This window comes from Gobius niger (assembly GCF_951799975.1).
Source record: "Gobius niger genome assembly, chromosome: 13".
Taxonomy (NCBI): Eukaryota; Metazoa; Chordata; class Actinopteri; order Gobiiformes; family Gobiidae; genus Gobius; species Gobius niger.
In genome coordinates, this window is record NC_136864.1 from 11,058,080 (window position 1) to 11,080,608 (window position 22,529).

A 22,529-nucleotide genomic window follows, 5' to 3' on the forward strand; every position below is an offset into this window, starting at 1 on the left:
GTTTTTTTTGTTTTTTTTGTACAGACTTTTATCTGAGGAACATTCTTGCCAAAAGACTTGGACTAAAATGCTCTTTTCCTCCTTGTTTAATATTTACTTTGTTTTTGTATTGTATTTGCGTTTTTTTATTTTGTCTTCCGTGTATATGAGCGATCACGATATCGTCACATCCGTTGGCCGTGGTAGGCATTTTACGTTTTCATATTTGATAAAAATTGTATTAAAATCCTATGATCGGCAAAGACAATGTTCATAAACAGGGCATTGCTTCTCTTGCGCTGTAACAGATCCATCATTTTATAAAACCGAGTAAGAGGCCTGGATGCATCAGCTGTTGCCTACCATTCACCAAAACATCCGGCAAAAATTGCAAAAGTAAACAGTAACAGCGATTGCTCGTATGTTCTGAGGCTAGATGGAAGTTGGCTATTTTATACTCACTACTGCCACCTCAGGTCATACGTGTAGCTGCACCTTCTATATTAAGCTCGTGCATGATGATGATTTTGAATGCAGGATTTTAGAGGCAGTTGTGGTGAACAGGTCTGGGCTCATTCTACATATTAGGACATGGCTGGAACATGTAGGGGGAGGATAATAGATAATTTTAGCATTTTTAAACTCCGTATAGTCCCTTTAAACTAAAAATGAAAAAAAAAGAAGAAACTAAAAAACTGGTGACGCTCTGGCCCTGTTGTAGAGATGTACTCACAATTCAAGTCAACTTTAGTAATAAATAATGCCTACCTTTAAAAAGCACATATTTCAAGCTTCCCAAAACATTCTACATTGCATTATTCATTAGTTCTCCACACACAATGGTAGTGAGCTATAACAGTTACAATTGCCCTTGAACTGATAGAAAAATAACTAATTGACTGCCACAACATTATACATTAATACACAACCAAGATGGATGCAGTATTTAGTGCTAGGATGGTGTTTCCCAACCCGAGGTAGGGGGACCCAAGGGGGCACGCAAGCAATTACCAGGAGAAAATAATACGAAGCTGAATAGTATTTCAGTATTATTATGCCCAATCCCGTCAGACCTTGGAAGCTAAGCAGGGAAGGGCCTGGTCGGTACTTGGATGGAAGACGATTTGGGAACACCAAATGCAGTGAGTGAGTGAGTGGTTGGTGGTGGTCGGAGGGGCCGATGGCGCAGACTGGTTGCCTCGCTTCCGTCAGTCTACCCCCACCAAGTATGGAGTGAATGAATAAAGCGTCTTTGAGCGTCCAGAAAAGCGCTATGTAAAACCGATGCATTATTATTATTATTATTATAAAAGGCTTGAATTTCAGAGGGTTTATTATGAACACAATACACAACCAAATACCAATAAATGTGTTAACCTGATTTTTTCCTTAATAGCTGCACCTTTGAGTTAGAGGTGCTTTGAGTAAAAATGAAATACTCTAGGGGAGTGTGAGACACAGTGACTGTTTGCACTGATCGCCAACCTACCGGCCCTTATTATCTTTAAAAACCCGCTGATCAGTTCCTATGTCTTTGTTCTGTTTCCCAGGCTTCTATAATGCGACACTCTATGGCCAAGTCTTTATACAGCGCTCTGTTCGACTGGATCATTTTCCACATCAACCACGCTCTGCTCAACAGGCGAGACATGGAGGAGGCCGTGGCGGTGAGTTGCATAATCTACCTGCAGTGTTTACATTACCAACGCCAGCACTAACGGCCCATGCAAATACTCTCTATTTGCATTATTTCAATGCAGCACCAGTCTCGCACCTTCCCATGTTTGTTTATCATAGACAGGGCACCAGATATAGACAGATAACCCGTGAAAAAACACATTATTTGAGCACATTCTTAAAGTGAAATCTTCTTTATAATACATAGGGATTGATGCGAGTCCTGTATAGCCATGACAACCTTCTTTTTTTTCTTTTTCAGTGCTTGTCTATTGGGGTCCTGGACATGTTTGGCTTCGAGGATCTGCAGAAAAACGGCTTCGAGCAGCTGTGCATCAACTACACCAATGAGAAAATACAGTGTTACATCAACCACCACATCTTTCAAATGGAGCAAGTGAGTGAGAGTCAGAAATGACCCACTGATCACTAAATCGGATCACGTTTTGCCAATTTATTTTCCGGTTGATTGTTTTCGCACAGGAGGATTATGTGTCGGAGGGAATCACTTGGCAGACCATCGACTACGCAGACAACAGCGGCTGTGTCGACCTAATGAGCGGGAAACCATCAGGGCTGTTTGAACTACTGGATACAGAGAGCAGGTCGGTTCCTTTATTTTTTTACTCCAATTAGTGCAGCCTGGTTTAGATTAAGCTCAAATCAGTAATAAAGTGGGTTCAATAAAATACATAATAAACATGAAAGAAACCACTGCCTCACTAGACAGTTCTTTTACATCATAAATTGACAGTTGAAATAAAGCAAACACCGTGGAAGTTCCTGTGGCTTTACCTAATCCAGATCTTACGCGTTCAATGTGAGGAAATACAGTCTTTTTGTTTCCGTTTGTGCAGCCTCCCTGACGCCTCCGCTGAGAGTCTGCTGGAAAAGATGAAGCAGCAGCATCAGGACAATCCTTTCTTTGTGTCAGACTCTGAGTCAACCTTCAGCGTCCAACACTTCGCTGGCAGCGTCACTTACCACGTAAAGGTACTGGGACTTTTTTTTATATATATGCTATTAAACATGGCATTTTGTCAAACCACCAGGAAACAATATGTGATTTTTGCCAGTTCCAGGCCAGGATAAATGGACTATAAGTACGATCATAGACTCTAAATCAATACGTGACTCCAGGTGTACTTCATACAACAAATGCTTGAAACAAAATGATAACGTCTTCTTGAACATATCAGGGCAGTCTGTAAAAGTTTAGTTGCTAATTTAAAGAAGAACTAAGTAACTTGTTTACCTTAATAAATCCTTTTTGTAGTCCCTCTGGGGGTAATACAAGTGTTAATGGGATGATTGGGGGGTCTTTCATCTCCCCCTGGTGTCTTTGACCAGAAAACCACACTTGCAACTTTCCCTGCTCCAACCCACAGCCCCAATTCACACTAATGGGATCACAATCGGAAGAAGCTAACAGTAACAGCGCCACTGAAACAGTATTTACAGCCAAGTTTGAGTGAAAAAAAATATCTCCATTGTGTAATTGGATGTACAATATCCCTCTCTCCCTTTGTCTTTTCTGTCAGCGTAGTATTTACTCTCACGGACAATTAATGAGTAAAGAACCGCAACTTGCTACGACACCTGCAGAGGCGCTTTTGACCTCTAGGGGCATGAGTTACTTAGTACTGCTTTCAGCCAGGCTACTTGTCAGGGTACACTGTCACTCGCACAGTGTGAGTGCGTCCATTCTGGGCTCGTATGCGAAATCAGAATTTATGCCCAGCTTAAGACTGAATAAATGGATATTGTGGCTTAAAAAAAAACACCACCAAATCAGTAGAAACTCCAGAGAAGAGGGAAGTGCTTTTGCTTTTCAAATAATTTTGGCTGTTCACATTAACTTTCCGGAGTCCCTCAGCTTTGTTTTTCAACAGCGTCATGAGATAAGCCACCCTGGGAAAAACCAGGAAAACCCGCATGAACCGAGTAAATGATTAATCCTATTTGTTTCCCCAGTGTCGTAATGAATTAAACCTGGTGCTGGAGAAAATCGCTTTATACAGAAAACATTTGTCTTTCTGTAAAGCTACGAGGAGTTACAACAGACTAAACCAAAAAAGACAAAGCTAGGTCTAAACTGGACTGTGACCTTTAACCATGATAAATGTATAACTAAACCTAAACTAAACCAACTTTGGGCAGCAGTTAATGGTTTATGCCCAAATCCCTCCGCCTTTCACGGCTTGAAAACGTGAGGCGATAAGTAGCTTTAATTCCTGTTTATAATTTTTCGTCAGGATTTTGTGGAGAAGAACTCGGAGCACATGCGCTCGGAGGTGGTGTCTCTCCTCCGCAGCAGTGAGCGGGCTTTTCTGCACCAGCTGGTCTGCTCCAGTCCTCGGGCGCTCTTCCGCTGGGGCGTCCTACGAGCCACCATCCGGATCGTGTCGGTGTTCAAAAACCTAGGCCGCGAGAGAGCAGAGCTGCGTAAGTCACCAACTAAGACTAGCCACTCGTAATTAAACACTTCACTTGGATTTTCAGCCATGTTACGTGTGTACAAATGAAAATGTGTGTACGCTGAATGAACAGGTTTTTCATCATTGTTTCCTTGATGGCGCCGATATATTCTATATATGCCCAACATCAGGATTGATCCGTCTGTAATAATTAGGCTTTATTTTTTGATACTGGTCTTCCTGAACCTTACATTTTTATTCCTTTGCATTTGTATCGATTGTTTGAGGTGAAACAGCCAACAAACGTCCTTTTAACGAAAACGCAATTTTTTCAAGTTTATTCCCCAATATTTTATATTTCACCCACTTTTTCACAATTCTTCTACATGTTTTTCCCCCCAAATTACCAAATTATTATTTTTTTCTTTTTTTTAATTTTCTTTTTTTAATTTTGTCCCAAATTTTCCCACTATTTTTTCTTTTTTTCTTCTTCTAAATATTCTCCCCCCAATTTTTTCCCTTTTATATCTTTTTTTTTTTTACTTTTTACCTTTTAAATTTTGATGGCCAACAGCATCCAAACTTTTAAGGAAAAATTTATATTTCTTTTCGGTAGGTTTATTTTTCAATACCATTTTTTTTTTTCATACCAGACTTGTATCGTTTAATGGCACCCAGCCCTATTAGACTGTATTTACTTTGTCACAATCACATTGTTTCACACATGGCCTTTATCTGGTGACCCAGAACCCAGATAAAGGCCGTTTTAAGTCAGTGAATAAACTGTGCCACATTTAAAGCTTTACATTTAATTGAAAAGCAAGGGACCAGACGGAGTTTAAAAAGCAAATTACTTGATTGCATTTTCCCTTTTATTTTTCAAAGGTTCATCAAAAAATACAAACAGGATGGTCCAGAATGTATTATATTACACTGTTATAATTCAGTTTTACTAAAATGTTGCTAAAAGTTGGCCATTGTCTCCAGTTCACGTTTTAATATCCAAATGTTCACTCATGCTCGTTTGATGCAATGGTACTTCTTAAAGGGGCTAGATTCAAGTTCCCCATTTTATACTCAGTACTGCCACCTCAGGTCTTACGCGTAACTGCACCTTCTATATTAAGCTTGTGCATGACGGCACTTCGGACCCAAATTAACAAGTTTTTGAGTGACAGTGCACGATTTCAGAGGCAGTTGTGGACATTGCTGGAACATGTAGAGGAAAATACTTAATTTTAACATTTTTAAACTCCGTCTAGTCCCTTTTAAAGAGCATTATATTTGAGCTGCTGCTTCCTGTATAAACTCTGATTATCTTCCTGACAGACGCTGCAAAACATCGTTCTCGTGTGTCGCTGAAAGAGCTGAAACACGCCTCTGATCGTCTATCCAGGTACAACTAAACAGCTCTAACAAATACATTTCATTAATCATATTATTTTGACTTTTTCTTGTTTAAATTTGTTGTTTTAAAGTAACAGCTACACTCTGGATTTCTCCTTTGATCGATCGGACGAGCTCCCTCTTGAGGTTTTTGAAGACATCTTTGCCAATTATGAGAAAAGAAAGTGAGTCTTGAATTGATTTAAACTGTTATTACTTAATAGTGAGTTTTGAGGCTCATCATTTCACACTTTTCTGCAGAAAAACTAAAGGTGGTCGACAAAAACAGCTCATTCCAAAGGTAGAGTGTTTTCTAATTGTAGTCCTCAGTAAGTTTACTTCTCTTTTTTACGCTTTCGATTTTTCCAACAGAACTTGATGGATCTGCGGTCGCTCGAACACATTGTCGGTGTCACGGTTCACGATCGAACCAGTAAATACATAGACCATCCTGACGGGCTCATCCCTCCCCCCTCTGTGTGCACTCGGTTTCAGGTTAGTCATACTTGGGAAAGTAGCGGTGGGTCGAGATTGGGTTCATGACAACGAGCCAAGATTTTTACATAATATTTACTGTAATAATCAAGATTCAATATTTCCTTTTACTGAGCAGCTTCAATAATGGAAACAAATTATCTTTCTATTTATAAAGTGAAAACCAATATATTATGTAAACACTGGTGGGTAACTATAGACCAAATCAGGGTTTCCGCGGGGCATTATAAAGCATTAAATGAATTGTGCCAAAATAAATGGCTTAAATGTCATTAAAATGTCATTGCTCAACAATTTTTACTGTATAAATTCATCCAAAAACATTCATTTGCAGTTTTGCAAATCTTCTGAAATGAAATATGCATCGTTTTTTCTTCTACGTTTTTGTCATTAAAGCAGAATTAAGTAACTTTTGCCCCTAGAGGCCATAACCACCATAGCAGGTGTTGTAGGATGTTACGGTTTTTACTCATTAATTGTCTGAGTAAATACTACGCTGACAGAAAAGACAAAGGGAGAGAGGAATATTGTACGTTGTGCCGCAACCCAATTACACAATGAAGTTTTTTTTTTTTTTCACTCAAACTTGGCTGTAAATACTGCTAATGTGGCGCTAGCGCACAGTTAGCTTTGCCCGTTAGCCTGTTAGCTCCTTCTTCGTTATTCCATTAATGTGTTTTGGGACTGCGGGTCGGAGCAGGGAAAGCTGCAGGTGTGTTTTCTGGATCCGTTGTCTAAAAGGATTTATTGAAGTAAAAATGTTGCTTAGTTCTGCTTTAAAATGTAGTATTTGGATATTAAAATGGCATTAAGAAGCACTACATTTGACTTGCTTCTGCCTGTATTCTTTTAAGAACCTTTAAGGAGTCTACTGCAAGTATGATAATAAATCCACAATATTTTGAGGCATTTTGAGACTTTGTGGTACGAGATTTTTAAAGATAGACTTTGTCATTCATCATAACATGTAAATGTGTTTCCATAGGCATCTCTACAGAAACTAATGGAGAGAATTGAAAAAGCACAGCCGTTCTTTATTGTATGTTTACGGTCCAACTATGAAAAGGTACAGGCTTTATGTCGATTACACTAATAAGGTAATGCAGTGCGGTTTGGTGAACGGTTTGTATGACATCTTTTTTGCAGAAAGGGATGCACTTTGAACCTGGACTCGTCAAACGGCAAGTTAAATGCACAGGATTATTGCAGATGGTGCTGATGCAAAAGGCAGGATACAGCGCCAAATACACGTTACAGGTTAACGACTGCTCCAAGATACTAAAACTTTTTAATTGTATCATCAGCTCTTGTCTCAATATTGACTAAGTAGTTCTTTTTTATGACAGGAATTTGTTGATAAATTCAGGATGTTGCTTCCAAAAGGGGCCACTCCAACTCCAGAGCACATATCTCATCTTCTGGAGCGGATGGAGCTTGACAAATCACACTACCAAATAGGAAAAACAAAGGTAAAATACATCATAGCTATCATTTTATTGCCTTTTTAATGTTGTTTTTTAAAGAACATGAGACAACAGCGAGACATTCCCTAACAGACATCTTTTATTGTACATCTAAAAGTTATGTTGCGATATCTAACACTGTGATCTTCTATTCTCAGGTGTTTCTGAAGGAGCGTGAGAGGCAGTTCCTTCAGGACACTCTGAACACCGTGGTCATGCATCACATCGTGCTTCTGCAGCGATGGTTCAGAGCCTGCTTGATCCGGAAACATTTCCTTCACAAGAAAGACGCCTCTCGACTCATTCAGGTACAGCTCCTGTCCTTTTTTTTGTTTTTTTTGAAGGATTAGTTATATATTGACAGTTGGGTTTTTTTTGGCGTTGCAGAGATGCTGGCGTGAGTTTTACGAAAAGCGTAATCGAGCGGCTACGGTTATCCAGATTGCGTGGAAGACGTCGCTGGACAGGTCAGATAGTCAACAGGAGGAGCGGGGCAGTTCCAGGCCTGGGCGGGACAGGTACCATTAGCATGTGCAAAATCCGCTTTTATTCTGAACGCTGTACATCATGTTTTTTTTTTATATATATAATTCGCTGCTTCTACACTGCCTGACACACGCTCTAATATAACATTGGACCACCTTTAGCTTTGATTGTAGCACACATTTGCTGTGGCATTGTTTCAATAAGCTTCCGATGTCAAAAGGTCTATTTCCGACCAGTGCTGAGATCTTGTATTGATGATGGGAGAGATGATGGCATTGTTATCTGTGAACATGTCCCTCTCAGGGGAAAAAAAATAATCCAGTTACCTGCTGTTGGGGACCAAGCAGTAAGGAAGTCAACAAAAAGTTACAGATCAAATCATGTAGCTTTACAAAAACAGAATGTCAAAAGGAAAATGACTAACGCAAACAAATCTGACCTGCTCAAATGAGACAGAAAGCAACTTATATACAGCTTGAACCATACCAAAAATATAAATAAGCAGGAACATAGGGGGAAAACAGACAAAACTAAGGGACAAACAAAGCCCATTTAAGCCCAGTCGCCCTCTGCCATGGTCTGGTCCACACAGGGTCTGGTCATTTAATAGACTCAGGTAGTCCAATACGAGACCCTTACCTATTTATTTAGTTCAATCAATATGGCAACTTTTTTTTGGTCGGTCGGTTATTTATCCATCTATCTTTCTATCTATCCCCATCTAATTATTTATAGTGTCTTCTATGTAGCTATCTCTCCTTTTACCTGAACGAAATGTTAAACTCAACAATATAAATTAATATAACATTGCGGCTCTGTTTGATGTGTTACAGTTTGACCAAGAAGAGTCTGACGCGGCAGAATAAGATCGAGCAGAGCCCCAGCAGGATGCCCGATTCTGAGTCAGGACAGGGGCGACGGAGCCGGGAAGGCACCCCGCCTCCTCTGCAGCGCCCGCTCTCTCTGCCCTCAGGCTCCGGCTCCCCCAAGAGCACCCTGCAGCGCTACAAGGACATGGCAGGCATCAAGGAGAAGGCCGACCGCTGGAGGGAGAAGCTGAGCGACAACGAGCCCACAGACGAGTCCAGTCCAGAGGCGAGCAGACGGGACCAGAGGAGAGCAGAGTACCAGTGAGTTATCAACGGTCGAGGATATGGAAGTCTTACATCCCTTCGTCTGCCAGAATAGTGTTCACAAAAATGTTCATTTTGACAACGTATTTTGATTTAGTTTTACATGTATTCATTTAATCTACTCTACACTAAAATTGTGTTCTCTGTTTCACGGAGCTCCTGTTCATTTGGCTGAGGCTCTTTCAAACTCCTTCTTTTAATTTCTTTTATTTAGTCATGGAAAATATCCATACTCAGATACACTATGTTTTTACCTGAGCTTAGACGTGTTGATGCGTACCTGTCTGGTCTTTGTGTCTTTTGCGTGACTGAACGCACACACAAAGACCAGACAGGTACACATCAACAGTAGTGAGAATAAAATGGACACCTCAGAGTGTCCATTATCAAACCACCATGTGGTTCGCTTATACCACATGGTCCCCTTATTTTTGAAGTAATGGGCAGGAGTTATTTTACTTTTAATCAGTTTTACCTGAAGCTAGTTCCAGCTCAATCGTTTATCGTTATTATGGAAACAGCTGCAGTGAAGTTTAGATTCACCACCATTCCTCCTCTCTCCAACTGCACCGTCGACTAAGTAGCTAGGCTAGCAATAAGTAAAAATCATTAAATAAACCTTTCGGTCTTTTTCAAAGTGTATGAAGTCTATGTTGTGTGTGTTCAGTTGGCAAATGGCCGTATAATAAGCGGAATAATGTATAGAACTCGGTCATTATCGGGAAAATATGTACCTTCAGGGTGAAACAAGTCCGGTTCGCCCTGTCGGTACTTATTTTCCCGATAATGACCCGCATTCTATACATTATCCCTTACTTAACGGACACTCTCCAGTCAATCAGAACCAGCCATTCTCAAAGTCTTTTTCGATTCTACACATTCTTTCCTACTTGCGCACTTTGTAAATGTTCATGTCTTTCCTTCAAGAGCAATTTTAAACATTAATATTGAGTGTGTGAATCTTTTTTTTTTTTTAGAAAGTCTATGTCTGCTGAGGAACTGTCCACACGAAGCTCCTCCGACAGCTCACCGTCTGCAAATGAGGTAAATTATTCCCAGCATTAAGTTTCCAGCATGTTTGTGTGTGTTACTGAATGTGCTGATGGTGTTAACCGAGTAAAAGGCATCGGTAAGTATCACTGTGTGCTCTGAGGCTGTGTGCTCTGGGTTTCTACCTGAATAATTAGGACACGGTGCACCTGAGAAAGAAACCCAAACGCAAGCGGCGCTTAGCCTACGCCCGCAGCGGCATGGTCGTTAACTTTGGCGGCTCCAGAGAGAGAGAGGGCGAGTTCTGGAGCTTTCCGCTGCCTCCCATGAGCCCCAACCTGAAGAGCTCGGTCAGTACTATGGATGTCCGGGCCATGACCCAACGAGAGGTACTTCAAACGGGAAACATCCGTGCGGCTTCCTCTGCATGCACCTGTCGCATGAACGTCCCAGGACAAATGAGCGAGCGCTTGTCGAGAAAAGTGGAAATGTCGTCATGGATTTCCTAAAGCTCATTGTTCTTATTTGTTGCCGACACGTTACAGGCAGCTCGATGCATCACTATAGGACGGTTGCAACTAGTTTTATTTTCATTGAATGTCCAACTTTTATTGTAAACTTCTTTGAGATTGATGATTTTTAACACTGGGTTACAAAAAATACTTTCTGTGAGGTGAATTTCTATACCCGATTTAAAACATTAAACAATGCAGAATATGAAAGTGACATACATTTTTCTGTATCAAGCCAGGTTTTTGTGACAAGTTTATTTTTTTATTGATTTTCCACTAAATCAGATATTTTTTGTATGAATTGAATTGTTGACCCGTCAGCAAAATTTGGCCGAGGGGTTGCTAGATAAATACTATCGACTTATCGTTCAATAAATGATACATTTTCCGTACTATAAGTCACTCCGGAGTATAAGACGCACCAGCCAAAAACATGAAGAAAGCAACAGGCTGAATAGGCATACAGTTTGTTAACGTAACACATTGATGGTTAGCTACATGAAGCATAAACAACAAACTAAATAGGTTTCTGGTACGTTAACGTCGCATAAACAGTTAAAAACAGCAGCATAACTATAGCATAATGAACATACCAAACGCTCGATCTCACTACCAAAATATATCATTAAATCCATTGAAATCTTCATCCTCGGCGTCACTTCTGAACAATCGCCTTGGCAGCGACCTGGGCACAGAGGTGTAACTGCACCGCTGACAAGCCTCTCCCGCCAGCACGTTTTTCAAGCTCTCATTTGCAAACTCGTTCCTCTAGCCGTGGCCATCGAGCTTTTCGCCCGTGATAAGCTTTGTTGCGCTAAGAGTAACCTCCACTTTCCGCTCACTCCAAACTTTCTTTCTGCTGCTCGATTAGCCTGCAGTGCCCTCTAGCGGCCTGTGAAATTATATTTTTTATTATATAAATATTATATAATTTATTTTTTTTAAATCACATATTAGTCGCTCCGGAGTATAAGACGCACCCCCAGCCAAACTATAAAAAAAGTGCGACATATAGTCTATAGGCAAATTAGGCTACAATTAGGGCAGGGCCTAAAATCTATATCACGATATAAAAAAATAAATATCACAATAATGATATATTTGATGGTATAATTGACAATGGACAAATTACTTCAAAATCCCAGCCATACAAGAGGGAAGATTAATTCAGTGATTTTTTCTATTTTTCTTCTCTTTTTTTTTTATGGCATACTAATTTCCTCACAAATCTGATCTACTGAAGCAGTTAACATCTTTCATTTAATTTTACTTTTAAAGAACCTGTCCCTGTGTTCAACAGTCAGTGTTTGCTCTGATGGAGCTGAGCGTAACATAAATTACATCGTGTCCACAAGGATATGAAAAATTATATTGTGATAACGATATGCGATTCGATATGGCCCATCCCTAGTTACAATATATTTCATGTTTACTGCAGCTTGTGTAGTATTTTAGTATATGACTATGCACTTTGAGAACAAAGCTGTCATTGTTAGGCTTTAGAGTTGACAGTATTAGTATCGTTAGAGTGGCTAATATCATTTATCACGATTTTCTCCCGCCTCAATATATCAAACTTCAAATTTGGCTTAGACCTGATTGAACTAAAACCAATGTGATTTTTGGATTCAGCACATCAAGATTGTCCTAAATCAACTCACAGAACTTTGTTGTAAACCAGTGTTATCTATGAATCACAGGAAAACATTATCGAATTAACAGAATGTTTATCGTTGTTGTTGCACCATTTTGTTAAGCTACTTTTAATTATAAGTCTCTGTGCAAAGTATAGCTGTATAAGCCATCATTACTAGTGCTTTAATGAAATAGTCTGAATTGACAATAAATTGCTTAAATTACTGATGACCTTGAGTACCATCCGAAGAAGCCCATGTGCCCACGTACCACATTTTGAGAACATCTGGGAGATCATATACAAAGTTAGTCCTTGATTCTTTCATCAGTCACCTTCGGTTCAGTTTGCCGTTGCAGCCCTACATCGCATGTGACGCAGACATTACACTGGATTACCTTTGGAAACAAAAATGAAAGAGGAAATAAAATGCGTCTGAGTATTTCTTGACCTGCAGTTCTGCATGAGGTTTAAGGGCGGTGTCTTCTGGTTTGGTGCTGGGGAGCGACGGGATTCCTTTGGTGTTGTGTTGGTTTCTGCTGGGAACATGGTTGGGAAATGTGTTTGAATTTGACCATGTTGATATTTACTGTGCCTCTCGAAAGTATTCATAGACCTTGAACTTTTGCACATTTTGTCATGTTTACAACCCTAAAAATAAAGATTTTATTTTGATTTTTTTACTCAACGTTCACACACAAGTAACCGACAACTGTGAAGTGAAAGCTAAATGATACATGATTCTGTGATTTTTCAAAAAATAGAAAACCGAAAAGTGGGGCGTGCATAAGTATTCATACAGCATGAATGAATGCTTTGTGGAACCCCCTTTTGCTGCAATAACAGCAGCAAGTCTTTTGGGGTTTGACGCTACAAGATTTACACATGTAGAGACTGACATTTTAGCCCATTCCTCTTTACAAAACAGTCAGATTAGAAGGAGAGCGTTTGTGAGCGGCAGTTTTCAGATCTTTCCACAGATTTTCAATAGGATTTAGGTCAGGACTTTGACTGGGCCATTCTAACACATTAATATGTTTTTATTGAACCATTCCATTGTAGATTTAGCTTTGTGCTCCAGGTCATTGTCCTGCTGAAGGTGAATCTCCGCCCCAGCCTCAGTTCTCTTGTGACTCCAGCAGGTTTTCCTCCAAAATGTCCCTGTATTTGGCTCCATCCGTCTTCACAACTATTCTAACAATCTCCCCAGTCCCCGCTGAGGAAAAGCAGCCCCACAGCATGATGCTCCCCCCCGTATATTTGACACTGGGGATGGTGCACTCAGGACGCTGAGCAGTGTCAGATTTGCTCCATACATAACGTTTGTCTCATCTGACCAAAGCTCCTTCTTCCACATGGAGCTGTGTCCTCCATATGACTTCTAGCAAACTTCAAACGGGATTTCTTATGGCCTCCTTTCAATAATGGCTTTCTTCTTCAACTGGTTCATGAAGGCCAGATTTGTGTAGACACGACTTATAGTTGTCCCATGTACAGATTCCCCTGGCTCAGCGGCAGGGCTTCACAGCTCCTCCAGAGTTATCTTGGGGCACTTGGTTGTATTTCTGACCAGTGCTCTCCTTGTTTGATCTAATATTTTAGATGGGCGACCGTGTCTTGGTAAGTTGGCAGTGGTGCTACACTCTTTCCATTTCTGAATGATGGATTGAACAGTTGCTCCGGGAGATGTTTAAATCTTGGGAAATCTTTGTATAACTTAATGCTGCTTTAAACTTCTCCACAGCTTTATCCCTGACCTCTCTGGTGCTCCTTGACCTTCATGATGTTGTTTAGTGACCAACACACTCCGACCACAGCTCTGAGGGCCTAAAAGAACAGCTGAAATTATACTGAGAGTAGATTACACACAGGTGACCTCTATTGAACCATTAGGCCAAGGAGTGAACATTCTGCCGTCATCAGGAGTCATTAGGAATGTTTTAAAGGCAATTTAATGTACTCAGAAAATGCTGTATGAATACTTGTGCACGCCCCACTTTTCACTTTTCTATTTTTTTTTTAAATAACAGAATCATGTATCATTTTGCTTTCACTTCACAGTTGTATGTTACTTGTGTGTGAACGTTCAGTAAAAAAATCAAAATAAAATCTTTATGTTTAGGGTTGTAAACATGACAAAATGTGCAAAAGTTCAAGGAGTATGAATACTTTCGAGAGGCACTGTAAATTGTTTGCTCAAAATGTTGTTGTGCCATATTATACAGAAGATCGCAGCAGAGCCTGATGGTGCGAGGTTCAGCCTTCCTCCACGAGGCCCAGAGGATGACGGAAACCCGAACCTCACCACACCTGAGAGGTACCGGATATTTGTGCTTCACAGTCGAGTTAAAGGCCATGTGTCTGATTTTTGGCTTACAAACAATGAAAGTGAGCGAGTAAATCACATGTTTGGTTTTGGCCAAACTCATGCGTAGCTTTCCTGTAGAGATGCACCGATCCAGCTTTTTGTGCTTCCGATACCAATACTGGGGGTTCGAGGATCCGATACCAAGAGACTTTCTTAAAAGTGGCTTTTAAAAATATTGGTCCTCTTTTTTCCATTTTAAAGACCACCATTTTTCCATACTGAGATATGTTCTTACCTGAGCTTAGATGAGTTGATGCGTACCCGTCTGGTCTTGTGCCCGTGGAAGAACTTGGTCGCTCCAAACTTTACCCAGTTTGGAGCTATTGGAATATGCTGGGAGAGGCCAAATGTTAACAACATTTTTGGTCTTTTTGTGTGACTGAGCACAAAGACTTAGGTACATATCAACTCGTCTAAGCTCAGGTAAGAACATATCTCAATAAAAAACTGTGACCTGTTCCTTTAAGATCAATAAAGTCTTATATCAATTCTGTCTATTAATAAATTGATGGATAAACATTTAACAAGGGTCACTGGATTTTCTATCCTTAGGCAGAATATTTAGTTTACATTAATATAAACAACTTTCATAAAGTGATCTGATCATTACAACTTATATGTTAGATCCACTGGCTTTAACATGCTGTTGTTAGCTGTGGCAGTTTGGTGACAGGTATCGGTTCAGTAGCCGATACCCGGTATTGTCTTTTTTCCAGTATCAGCTCCGATGTCCGATACCAGTATCAGATCGGTGTATCTCTATTTTCCTGACACATTTCTACAACCCAATTCTTCACAGGGATGAGTTCATAAGCACGTTTCATAGCTTTTGGGGTCACTGTCACAGAAATACCAACAAAATCTATCCTGCAATTTCATGAAATTGATTCAAGTACTTTATTGTTAGAAAAGCTGAATCGGGTATCAGGTATAGTGCCATAAATAACACAAACAGCGACTTCATTTTGAAATCTATGTGTTTGCAGAGCCTGGTTCCTGAGCAGATTCTTGAAAAGGCGGACACCAAAGTATCTCTCTGACACTTCCCATGACAAATCTGGTAATTTTTCCACTTACATTAATCTGACATTTTCTTCTTAATATTTACTGCCACCTACAGGTCAGTCTGTTCATCACAAAAATGTCAATTTTATTACATTTGGCAAATAATCAGAACCCAGGTTGAGCTACTAATAGTGTATGGGTGAGGGGGGGGGGGTTAATTTTCTCTCTCAACATTGTCTTTTGCAATTTAAGTTCATATCAATGACTATTCTTTTTTGACTGATTTTTGGTATTTTTCTGCTCTTCCTCAGTTACGTTGCCCCGCTTCTCCCCTCACCCGTACCAGATGCCAAGTCATTCCAGTGGCAGAGAGAACCGCAACCCCACCATCCGCATCAGCCGCGCCACGAGAGCCATGGAGTGGAACGCCTCCCTGGACCGAGAGATCACCAACCCCAAAGAGCTCAGAAACCTCGACGAATACCTCGGAAATCAGGTGCGACCATAACACTGACTTAATCGCAGTGAAGTAATGCTCATGCAACGGCCTTGGCTCTTTTTTTTTTTCAAATGTATTATTTACATTGGGTGTGTGTTTTTAAAGTCAGGAGTGTCGGCGGCCATTTGCAAATTGGGAAATCGTTTCAGCCTCGTAGTCACTCACTATTCATGTTATGTATGTTATGTATGTTATGTGTTTTTCCATAAAAGTCTCAAACATTACAAAGACAATGACTGGGGGTTTAATACTTTCTTATACGTCATATTTTTCTCACACTAATTCCACCTAAACCATGTAGTGAACCTGAATCAAGTACATTTTCTTCAGTTCGACTTCAACCAAATCTAATGAAAAAGTGGCGCAAAAGCCACAAAAAAGTGTTGAAAACTGGATGAAAAAGTGACAAAAAAGTGACGAAAGAGAGATTAAAAAGCAATGAAAAATCGATGAAAAAGTGACAAAAAAGTGATGAAAAAGCAGTGAAAAAGCAATGGAAACGTGACGAAAATTTTATGAAAATGTGACAAAAAAGGGATGGAAAGGTGACGAAAGAGTGCTTAAAAGTGTATGAAAAAGTGACAAAAAATGTATGGAAATTTGACAAAAAAACGCTGGAAAAGTCACAAAATGTGACGAAAAAGCAATGAAACAAAATGTCAAAAAAGTGACGACAACAATGCAAGGAAAATCCAATATGAATTTTGTATGTTTTAGCTTTCAAATGAGGCGTTGCACTGGCCTGTAGGCTGTAACTGGAGAAAATGGACTTGGTTAATACATGTGTTAAGTGGTTAAATACTCACGTTATAAATGTCTTTTTTTTTCTTCAGGTGATTGAGTTGAAATCAAGGGTAAAAGACCTCTCGCCGACAGAGACCATTTTCCTCACAGCAACAATGGCATTCAGAAACACCATTAAAAGCATGTTCTCTGTGAAGGTTTGTACTTTATAATCAAAGAACTTGCCTTAACTAGAAGTCCTTCATATCTGATGTAACTCGGTAGCAACACAATCTATCCAGCTAAAACTTCTCTGGTTGTATCTGTGGCATATACACTTATTGCCATGTCACCCTCAGAAGCCTCAAATAGCCTACAAAGACCTGATGAAGGGCTACCAGAACAAGGTGATCACGTTGGCTGGGCACAAACAGAAAATGGAGGTGCCGCTTGTGGTGAACCTTTTCCAGTCTGTGCTCGACATCTTTGTGAGGGCAGAGTTGAAACGCACAGCAGAACTAGAGCCAGTCAAGGTAACGGATGGTTTTGGTGACTTGGTCTGATTTAATGAGTAAACATGACTGACTTTTCACTTTGTGTGGCTTCTCACAGACGAGCAAGCAAACCAAGAAGAGGCGGAAAAAGGAAAAATGTGTAAGTAATATTCTTCAACATTCACATACAGCCGTATGTCACGTTGCAAGCTGTTGAAACCGTGTTTTGATTTGCAGCCTGACAGTCCCTTAGACCACCTTTTCAGCACATACCAAGTCACCATCATGCAGTCATGTGACCTGTGTGGCTCCTACATTTGGGCAATGGAGAAGGCGTACATGTGCAGTGGTGAGTTGATTCAAAGATAACAGGGCTGCCTAATACATCGCCCAAATTATCATCATCACACTATTGGGTGGCACAATATGTTGGGCCGATATTTGAGTATTTTCAATATCGGCTATCAGCTAAGTTACTAGGCCTCAGGGGGACGGAGAAACATTGTGATGACAGTTACACCTATTTTGTATATTTTATGCTTCAGACCTTATCATTTAGATAGATTTCTATGATTCTATGATTCTATTCTATGATTTAAACCTTTACTATAAGAATAAATGTTCAGCTAAAGGCTATTTGAAAGATAAAAACAAAACATCAAATCAAATTACTTAGAATATCAGCCTATATATCAGCTATGGACCCTGCCAACCCCCTGCATATCGGTATCGGTCGGGCCCTAATCCATGCTGCAAGAAGAGTATTTCAAGGAGGTCTTCTATTTGACTGAGGTTTAAACCATTTTATTGCTAATAACAGCCTAAAACAAAAACCTTTAGTCCTAATTTAGGCCTTGCTTTAAAATTGTGTACATTTTGTGTTGACTCATTTTGCTGAGGAAAAACAAAAATGGAATTGTTTACAATTTTTCTTTCAATATAATAGAACATAGTTTGTTTAGTATGGTTGGTTTATGTCACAATGTTCAAGACACTAAACTCTAGACACTCAAGTAATAATAGTATTTTTTACACGTGTTGTGCTGCCCTATCATCAGAGCTGTCCACTCCTGTGTCAGAGTAATCTATTTAAACACTGTTCTTCCTTTCAGCCTGCAAGTTAATATGCCACAAGAAGTGTCTCAGCAAAATCATCACGGATTGCTCCACGCGCTGCTCCAGGCTGGTAAGTAACGGACACATTGTTTAAGAACTGTCATCAAACCAAATCAAACAATCATTTGCAATCATTGTTTCTTCCATCAGGATGACAATGTCCCGGGGTCGCTGCATTTCGGGGTGCAGGTGTGCGTCCTGACCAGCAAAGCCAACCCAGTGCCCAAAGTGGTGGAGCTGCTGCTGATGCACGTGGAGCTCAACGGACTTTACACCGAGGGCATCTACAGGAAGTCGGGATCAGCCTGCCGCGCCCGCGAACTGCACCAGATACTAGAGACAGGTGAGGAGCATGTTTTCATTTAATAGAAAAAGAACCTTCTTGAGGCTTATGGATTAAAGGGATATTTCAGGATTTTTGACATGTGGCCTTATTTCCTAGTTATCCAGAGTGTTGCCGATTTCTGGAGATATTTTTTTTTGTAATTCATGCAGTTCTTATATTTTAAGAGTTTCGTGGCGGTAGGCTAGTGCAAGGCTAGCTCATTTCTATGGTATCAGCTAGCCTGCATTAAAAACAGTCTGACCCGCTCCACAGAGCACCCGAGGCAAATCACTTATAACACCAGACTAACCATATAAATGTCTGTCGATAGAATATTTTTTGGAATATAACTGACCTTGCATCACGTGAATGATCGCATTTTGAGGGACTATAAATTTATTTGGTTAGTCTGGCATTATAAGTGATTTGCCTCAGGTGCACTGTGGAGCGGGTCAGACTGTTTTTAATGCAGGCTAGCTGATAACATAGAAATGAGCTAGCCTTGCACTAGCCTAGCGTCACGAAACTCTTCAAATACAAGAACTGCATGAATTACAAAAAATAATATCCCCAGAAATCAGCAACACTCTGGATAACTAGGAAATGAGACCCTATGTCAAAAATCCTGAAATATCCCTTTAATATCAGCACCAATTCACAACTTAGAACGCAGTCCAGAACGCAGATTAACAAATCCACCCATCTCAAACCAATTTTCACTTAAAGAGAATACCTAGCATTTCATAATTCATTGAAATACTTTGTTGTTTAGAAAGTTTACTTCTCATGTCTCCAGTTCCCAGTTCTTGAATGAATTCTGCTAAAAGTAAGGCCCTAAAAAAAAAAAAAAAAGCATTACATTGGAGTCAAGCTGGGATCTAAATATCTATTTTTATTGCATAAGTTTGTAAGAAAAAAAAATGGTTCAAAACACAATTAACTGCAGTTTTGCTGAAATTGCTCACATACTTTTGCTTGAAAGGTGCCTGGTGTATCCTATTACCTTTTGAATATCAAAATCATCCCTCATTCCTCTGCTTGAAGGATGATGTGAAATACATTTTTTGTTTATTGCTCTGTTGTTTAGACCCTGAAGGTGCCTGTTTGGACAACTACCCGATCCACACCATCACAGGCCTGGTCAAACGCTGGCTCCGAGAACTGCCCGATCCACTCATGACGTTCGCTCTGTACAACGACTTTCTACACGCTGCAGGTGAGTTTACTTCTAATCTCATCATATATTACAGCTTCAATTAAAAGTACTCTTATCTGATAATCCATGCACTTCTTTTTATCCATGTTTTTAGAGTTGCCGGAGAAATCGGAGCGGATCCGTGCCGTTTACCAAAAGGTGGATGAACTGCCTCCTTCAAACTACTGTACACTGGAACGCCTTATTTTTCACCTCGTCAAGTAAGCAACACATAATTATCATAACTGTGTTTAATTAAATGCCAGAACCGATTTAGCTTAATTCATTGTTTGTCGTGGTACATGTAGAGTTGCCAAAGAGGAAGAGCACAACAAGATGACTTCTAGCTCTTTGGCCATTGTGTTTGCTCCTTGTATCCTGCGCTCGCCGGACTCCAACGACCCGTTCCTCGCAATGAAAGACGTGGGGAAGATAACAACGTAAGTCCTCCATGGGATCTTAATATGGCAAACCTGTGATCTGGATACAGACAAACATGTTCTGAAACGTATGTGAATAAAATAGATGTGCAGCTCAAACACTTCCTGACCTAAGAAAAAAAGTTGCCACCTAGATCTAACTAACATTATGTGCCCAAAGAATGAGATCAGCTGAGTACCTGAACCTCCTTAATGACCATTTTTTTCCCTAATGGCACGGGCATTTTCCAAGATGTCAATACCACAATTCATCGGGCTCACATTGTGAAAGAGTGGTTCAGGGAGCATATGAGATTTTTCATTTTCACGCATGGATTGGCCAGCAGGTAGCACAGCTGTTAGCGCTCGTGCTTCACAGCTAGAAGGTCCGGGTTCGATTCCCACCAGGGTGTGTGGAGTTTGCATGTTCTCTCCGTGTCTGTGTAGGTTTCCTCCGGGTTCTCAGGTTTCCCCTACCACTAAAAACATGTACAGGTGTTTCTGACCACCAGCCTGGCTGCACATCATGGACATGGGTCCCCGAGCGCCGGCCCACGCTGGCAGCTCACTGCTCATACAGGTCGCCCAGCGGCATTGAGGATGGGTCAAATGCAGAGAATGAATTTCCCTACGGCGATAAAGTATACCTAGAGTCCAGAGGGGTTTACTACAAAGCTGAATTAGAGGGTTAGCGTGGTAAATTCAGGACTAACCCTGATGGATAACTTTCTAGTAGGGTAGATCTCCATGGTAACATGCCCTTAGTGCACAACCTGGCCTGGACCAGATGTATTTCCGAGCTGAGATAAGAAGACAGCTCTTTGAGGAGAGAATCCTCTGCTTTGTCACCCAAACTCTGTGGTGTACAGAGGGAAGAGGAAGCACCGGCGAGAGAAGTCCTTCATTTTGAAGAGCGCATAGATTTTATAAATGGTAAATGGTCTCAACTTATATAGCGCTTTGCCACCTACATTAGGTACTCAAAGTGCTTTGCAGCAAGGAACCACTGATCCATTCACACTCTCATTCATTCACCAATGTACAGAGACTGGAGGCAAGGTGGGTGAATTGCCTTCCCCAAGGACACGACAGTGTGCACCTTCAGGAGGCGGGGCTTGAACCTTCCGGTCAAGAGATGATTATTGCATTAGTCAACCTGGGTTAGAGAGTCTAATCCCGCACAAGTTCAACCCTTTTCATAGTATAGCCCTCTGACCTTAACCCCATAGAGAATCTTTGGTGTGTGCTGGAGAAGGCTTTGGAGAAGGCACACTCTCCCATTATCAATACAAGATCTTGGTGAAAAATTACAGCAACACTGGATCTTTTGACATTGATGAAGCTTATTGAAATAATGCCACAGAGAATGAGTGCTGTAATCAAAGTTGGTCTGACAAAATGTTAAAGCGCGTGACCTTTTCTTTTTAGCCACTTTTTGATGGTCCCTTGAATGTGTTTATTAACTTTAAAACATAAATGGAAAAATCTTAACTCTCAACTTTCATAGCAGAACATCTTGATCAGGACTAAAATGGGTGGTTGTGTTTGCAGATGTGTGGATGTCCTGATCACCGAACAGTTCCGACGATACACGGAGAGGATGCAGAACATACAGGAGCTGGAGAATGCCGAGGCTCTGGCTGTGAACGAGCTTCAACTCAGGAGGCAGAACACGGTGAGGATAAAACACAGAGTTCGGAAGCATAGACAGTTTTGTAATATTTTAATTGCTGGTTCAGTGGAAATTGACGCAAATCTCTCATGTCTCTGTAGGTTGTTGAAAAGCCCACGCTGAACATCCCTGAACACCTCGGCACTGATGAAACTGAGAAGACCCTCATGGAGAGAATCAAGTCGATCAAGCAGGAAAAGTGAGCTTGTTTAACACATACTGAAGAGTAAACGAAAACAGTGGGTCTCAAACTGTGGTACGTGTACTTGGGCTTCTTCAGGTGGTACTTGAGGCCATTTGCAGTTTGAAACATTCCATTCATTTTGATGAGAGATATTTTCATTTTAACTATAGTAATGCTAAATTCTGCGTTTGGCATGGTTTATACCCCATGTAGGAGTAGTAGGAGTAGGAGTTGGAGTAGTAGGAGTAGTAGTAGTAGGAGTGGGGTAGGAGGAGTAGGAGTAGTTGTAGGAATAGTAGGAGTAGTAGGAGTAGTATTAGTAGGAATAGTAGGAGTAGTATTAGGAGTAGGAGTAGTA

The 22,529-nt window shown here is 40.5% G+C and overlaps 1 protein-coding gene across 1 annotated transcript in view; it reads left to right on the forward strand.

Moving 5' to 3' along the window:
- LOC306973114 (myosin IXb) overlaps window positions 1-22,529 on the forward strand; it is a 47,415-nt gene that overhangs the window by 21,437 nt on the left and 3,449 nt on the right. The window contains exons 9-38 of the mRNA XM_079569936.1: window positions 1,530-1,646; window positions 1,919-2,053; window positions 2,140-2,261; window positions 2,514-2,649; window positions 3,912-4,101; window positions 5,403-5,469; window positions 5,552-5,644; window positions 5,721-5,760; window positions 5,832-5,954; window positions 6,940-7,020; window positions 7,101-7,211; window positions 7,301-7,423; window positions 7,576-7,725; window positions 7,805-7,935; window positions 8,737-9,033; window positions 10,014-10,080; window positions 14,397-14,488; window positions 15,526-15,599; window positions 15,856-16,040; window positions 16,877-16,984; window positions 17,126-17,299; window positions 17,379-17,420; window positions 17,498-17,609; window positions 18,373-18,446; window positions 18,527-18,719; window positions 19,789-19,917; window positions 20,012-20,117; window positions 20,205-20,336; window positions 21,867-21,990; window positions 22,089-22,186. Coding sequence (XP_079426062.1) covers window positions 1,530-1,646; window positions 1,919-2,053; window positions 2,140-2,261; window positions 2,514-2,649; window positions 3,912-4,101; window positions 5,403-5,469; window positions 5,552-5,644; window positions 5,721-5,760; window positions 5,832-5,954; window positions 6,940-7,020; window positions 7,101-7,211; window positions 7,301-7,423; window positions 7,576-7,725; window positions 7,805-7,935; window positions 8,737-9,033; window positions 10,014-10,080; window positions 14,397-14,488; window positions 15,526-15,599; window positions 15,856-16,040; window positions 16,877-16,984; window positions 17,126-17,299; window positions 17,379-17,420; window positions 17,498-17,609; window positions 18,373-18,446; window positions 18,527-18,719; window positions 19,789-19,917; window positions 20,012-20,117; window positions 20,205-20,336; window positions 21,867-21,990; window positions 22,089-22,186 — 3,626 coding nt within the window. The remainder of the gene's footprint in view (window positions 1-1,529; window positions 1,647-1,918; window positions 2,054-2,139; window positions 2,262-2,513; window positions 2,650-3,911; window positions 4,102-5,402; window positions 5,470-5,551; window positions 5,645-5,720; window positions 5,761-5,831; window positions 5,955-6,939; window positions 7,021-7,100; window positions 7,212-7,300; window positions 7,424-7,575; window positions 7,726-7,804; window positions 7,936-8,736; window positions 9,034-10,013; window positions 10,081-14,396; window positions 14,489-15,525; window positions 15,600-15,855; window positions 16,041-16,876; window positions 16,985-17,125; window positions 17,300-17,378; window positions 17,421-17,497; window positions 17,610-18,372; window positions 18,447-18,526; window positions 18,720-19,788; window positions 19,918-20,011; window positions 20,118-20,204; window positions 20,337-21,866; window positions 21,991-22,088; window positions 22,187-22,529) is intronic.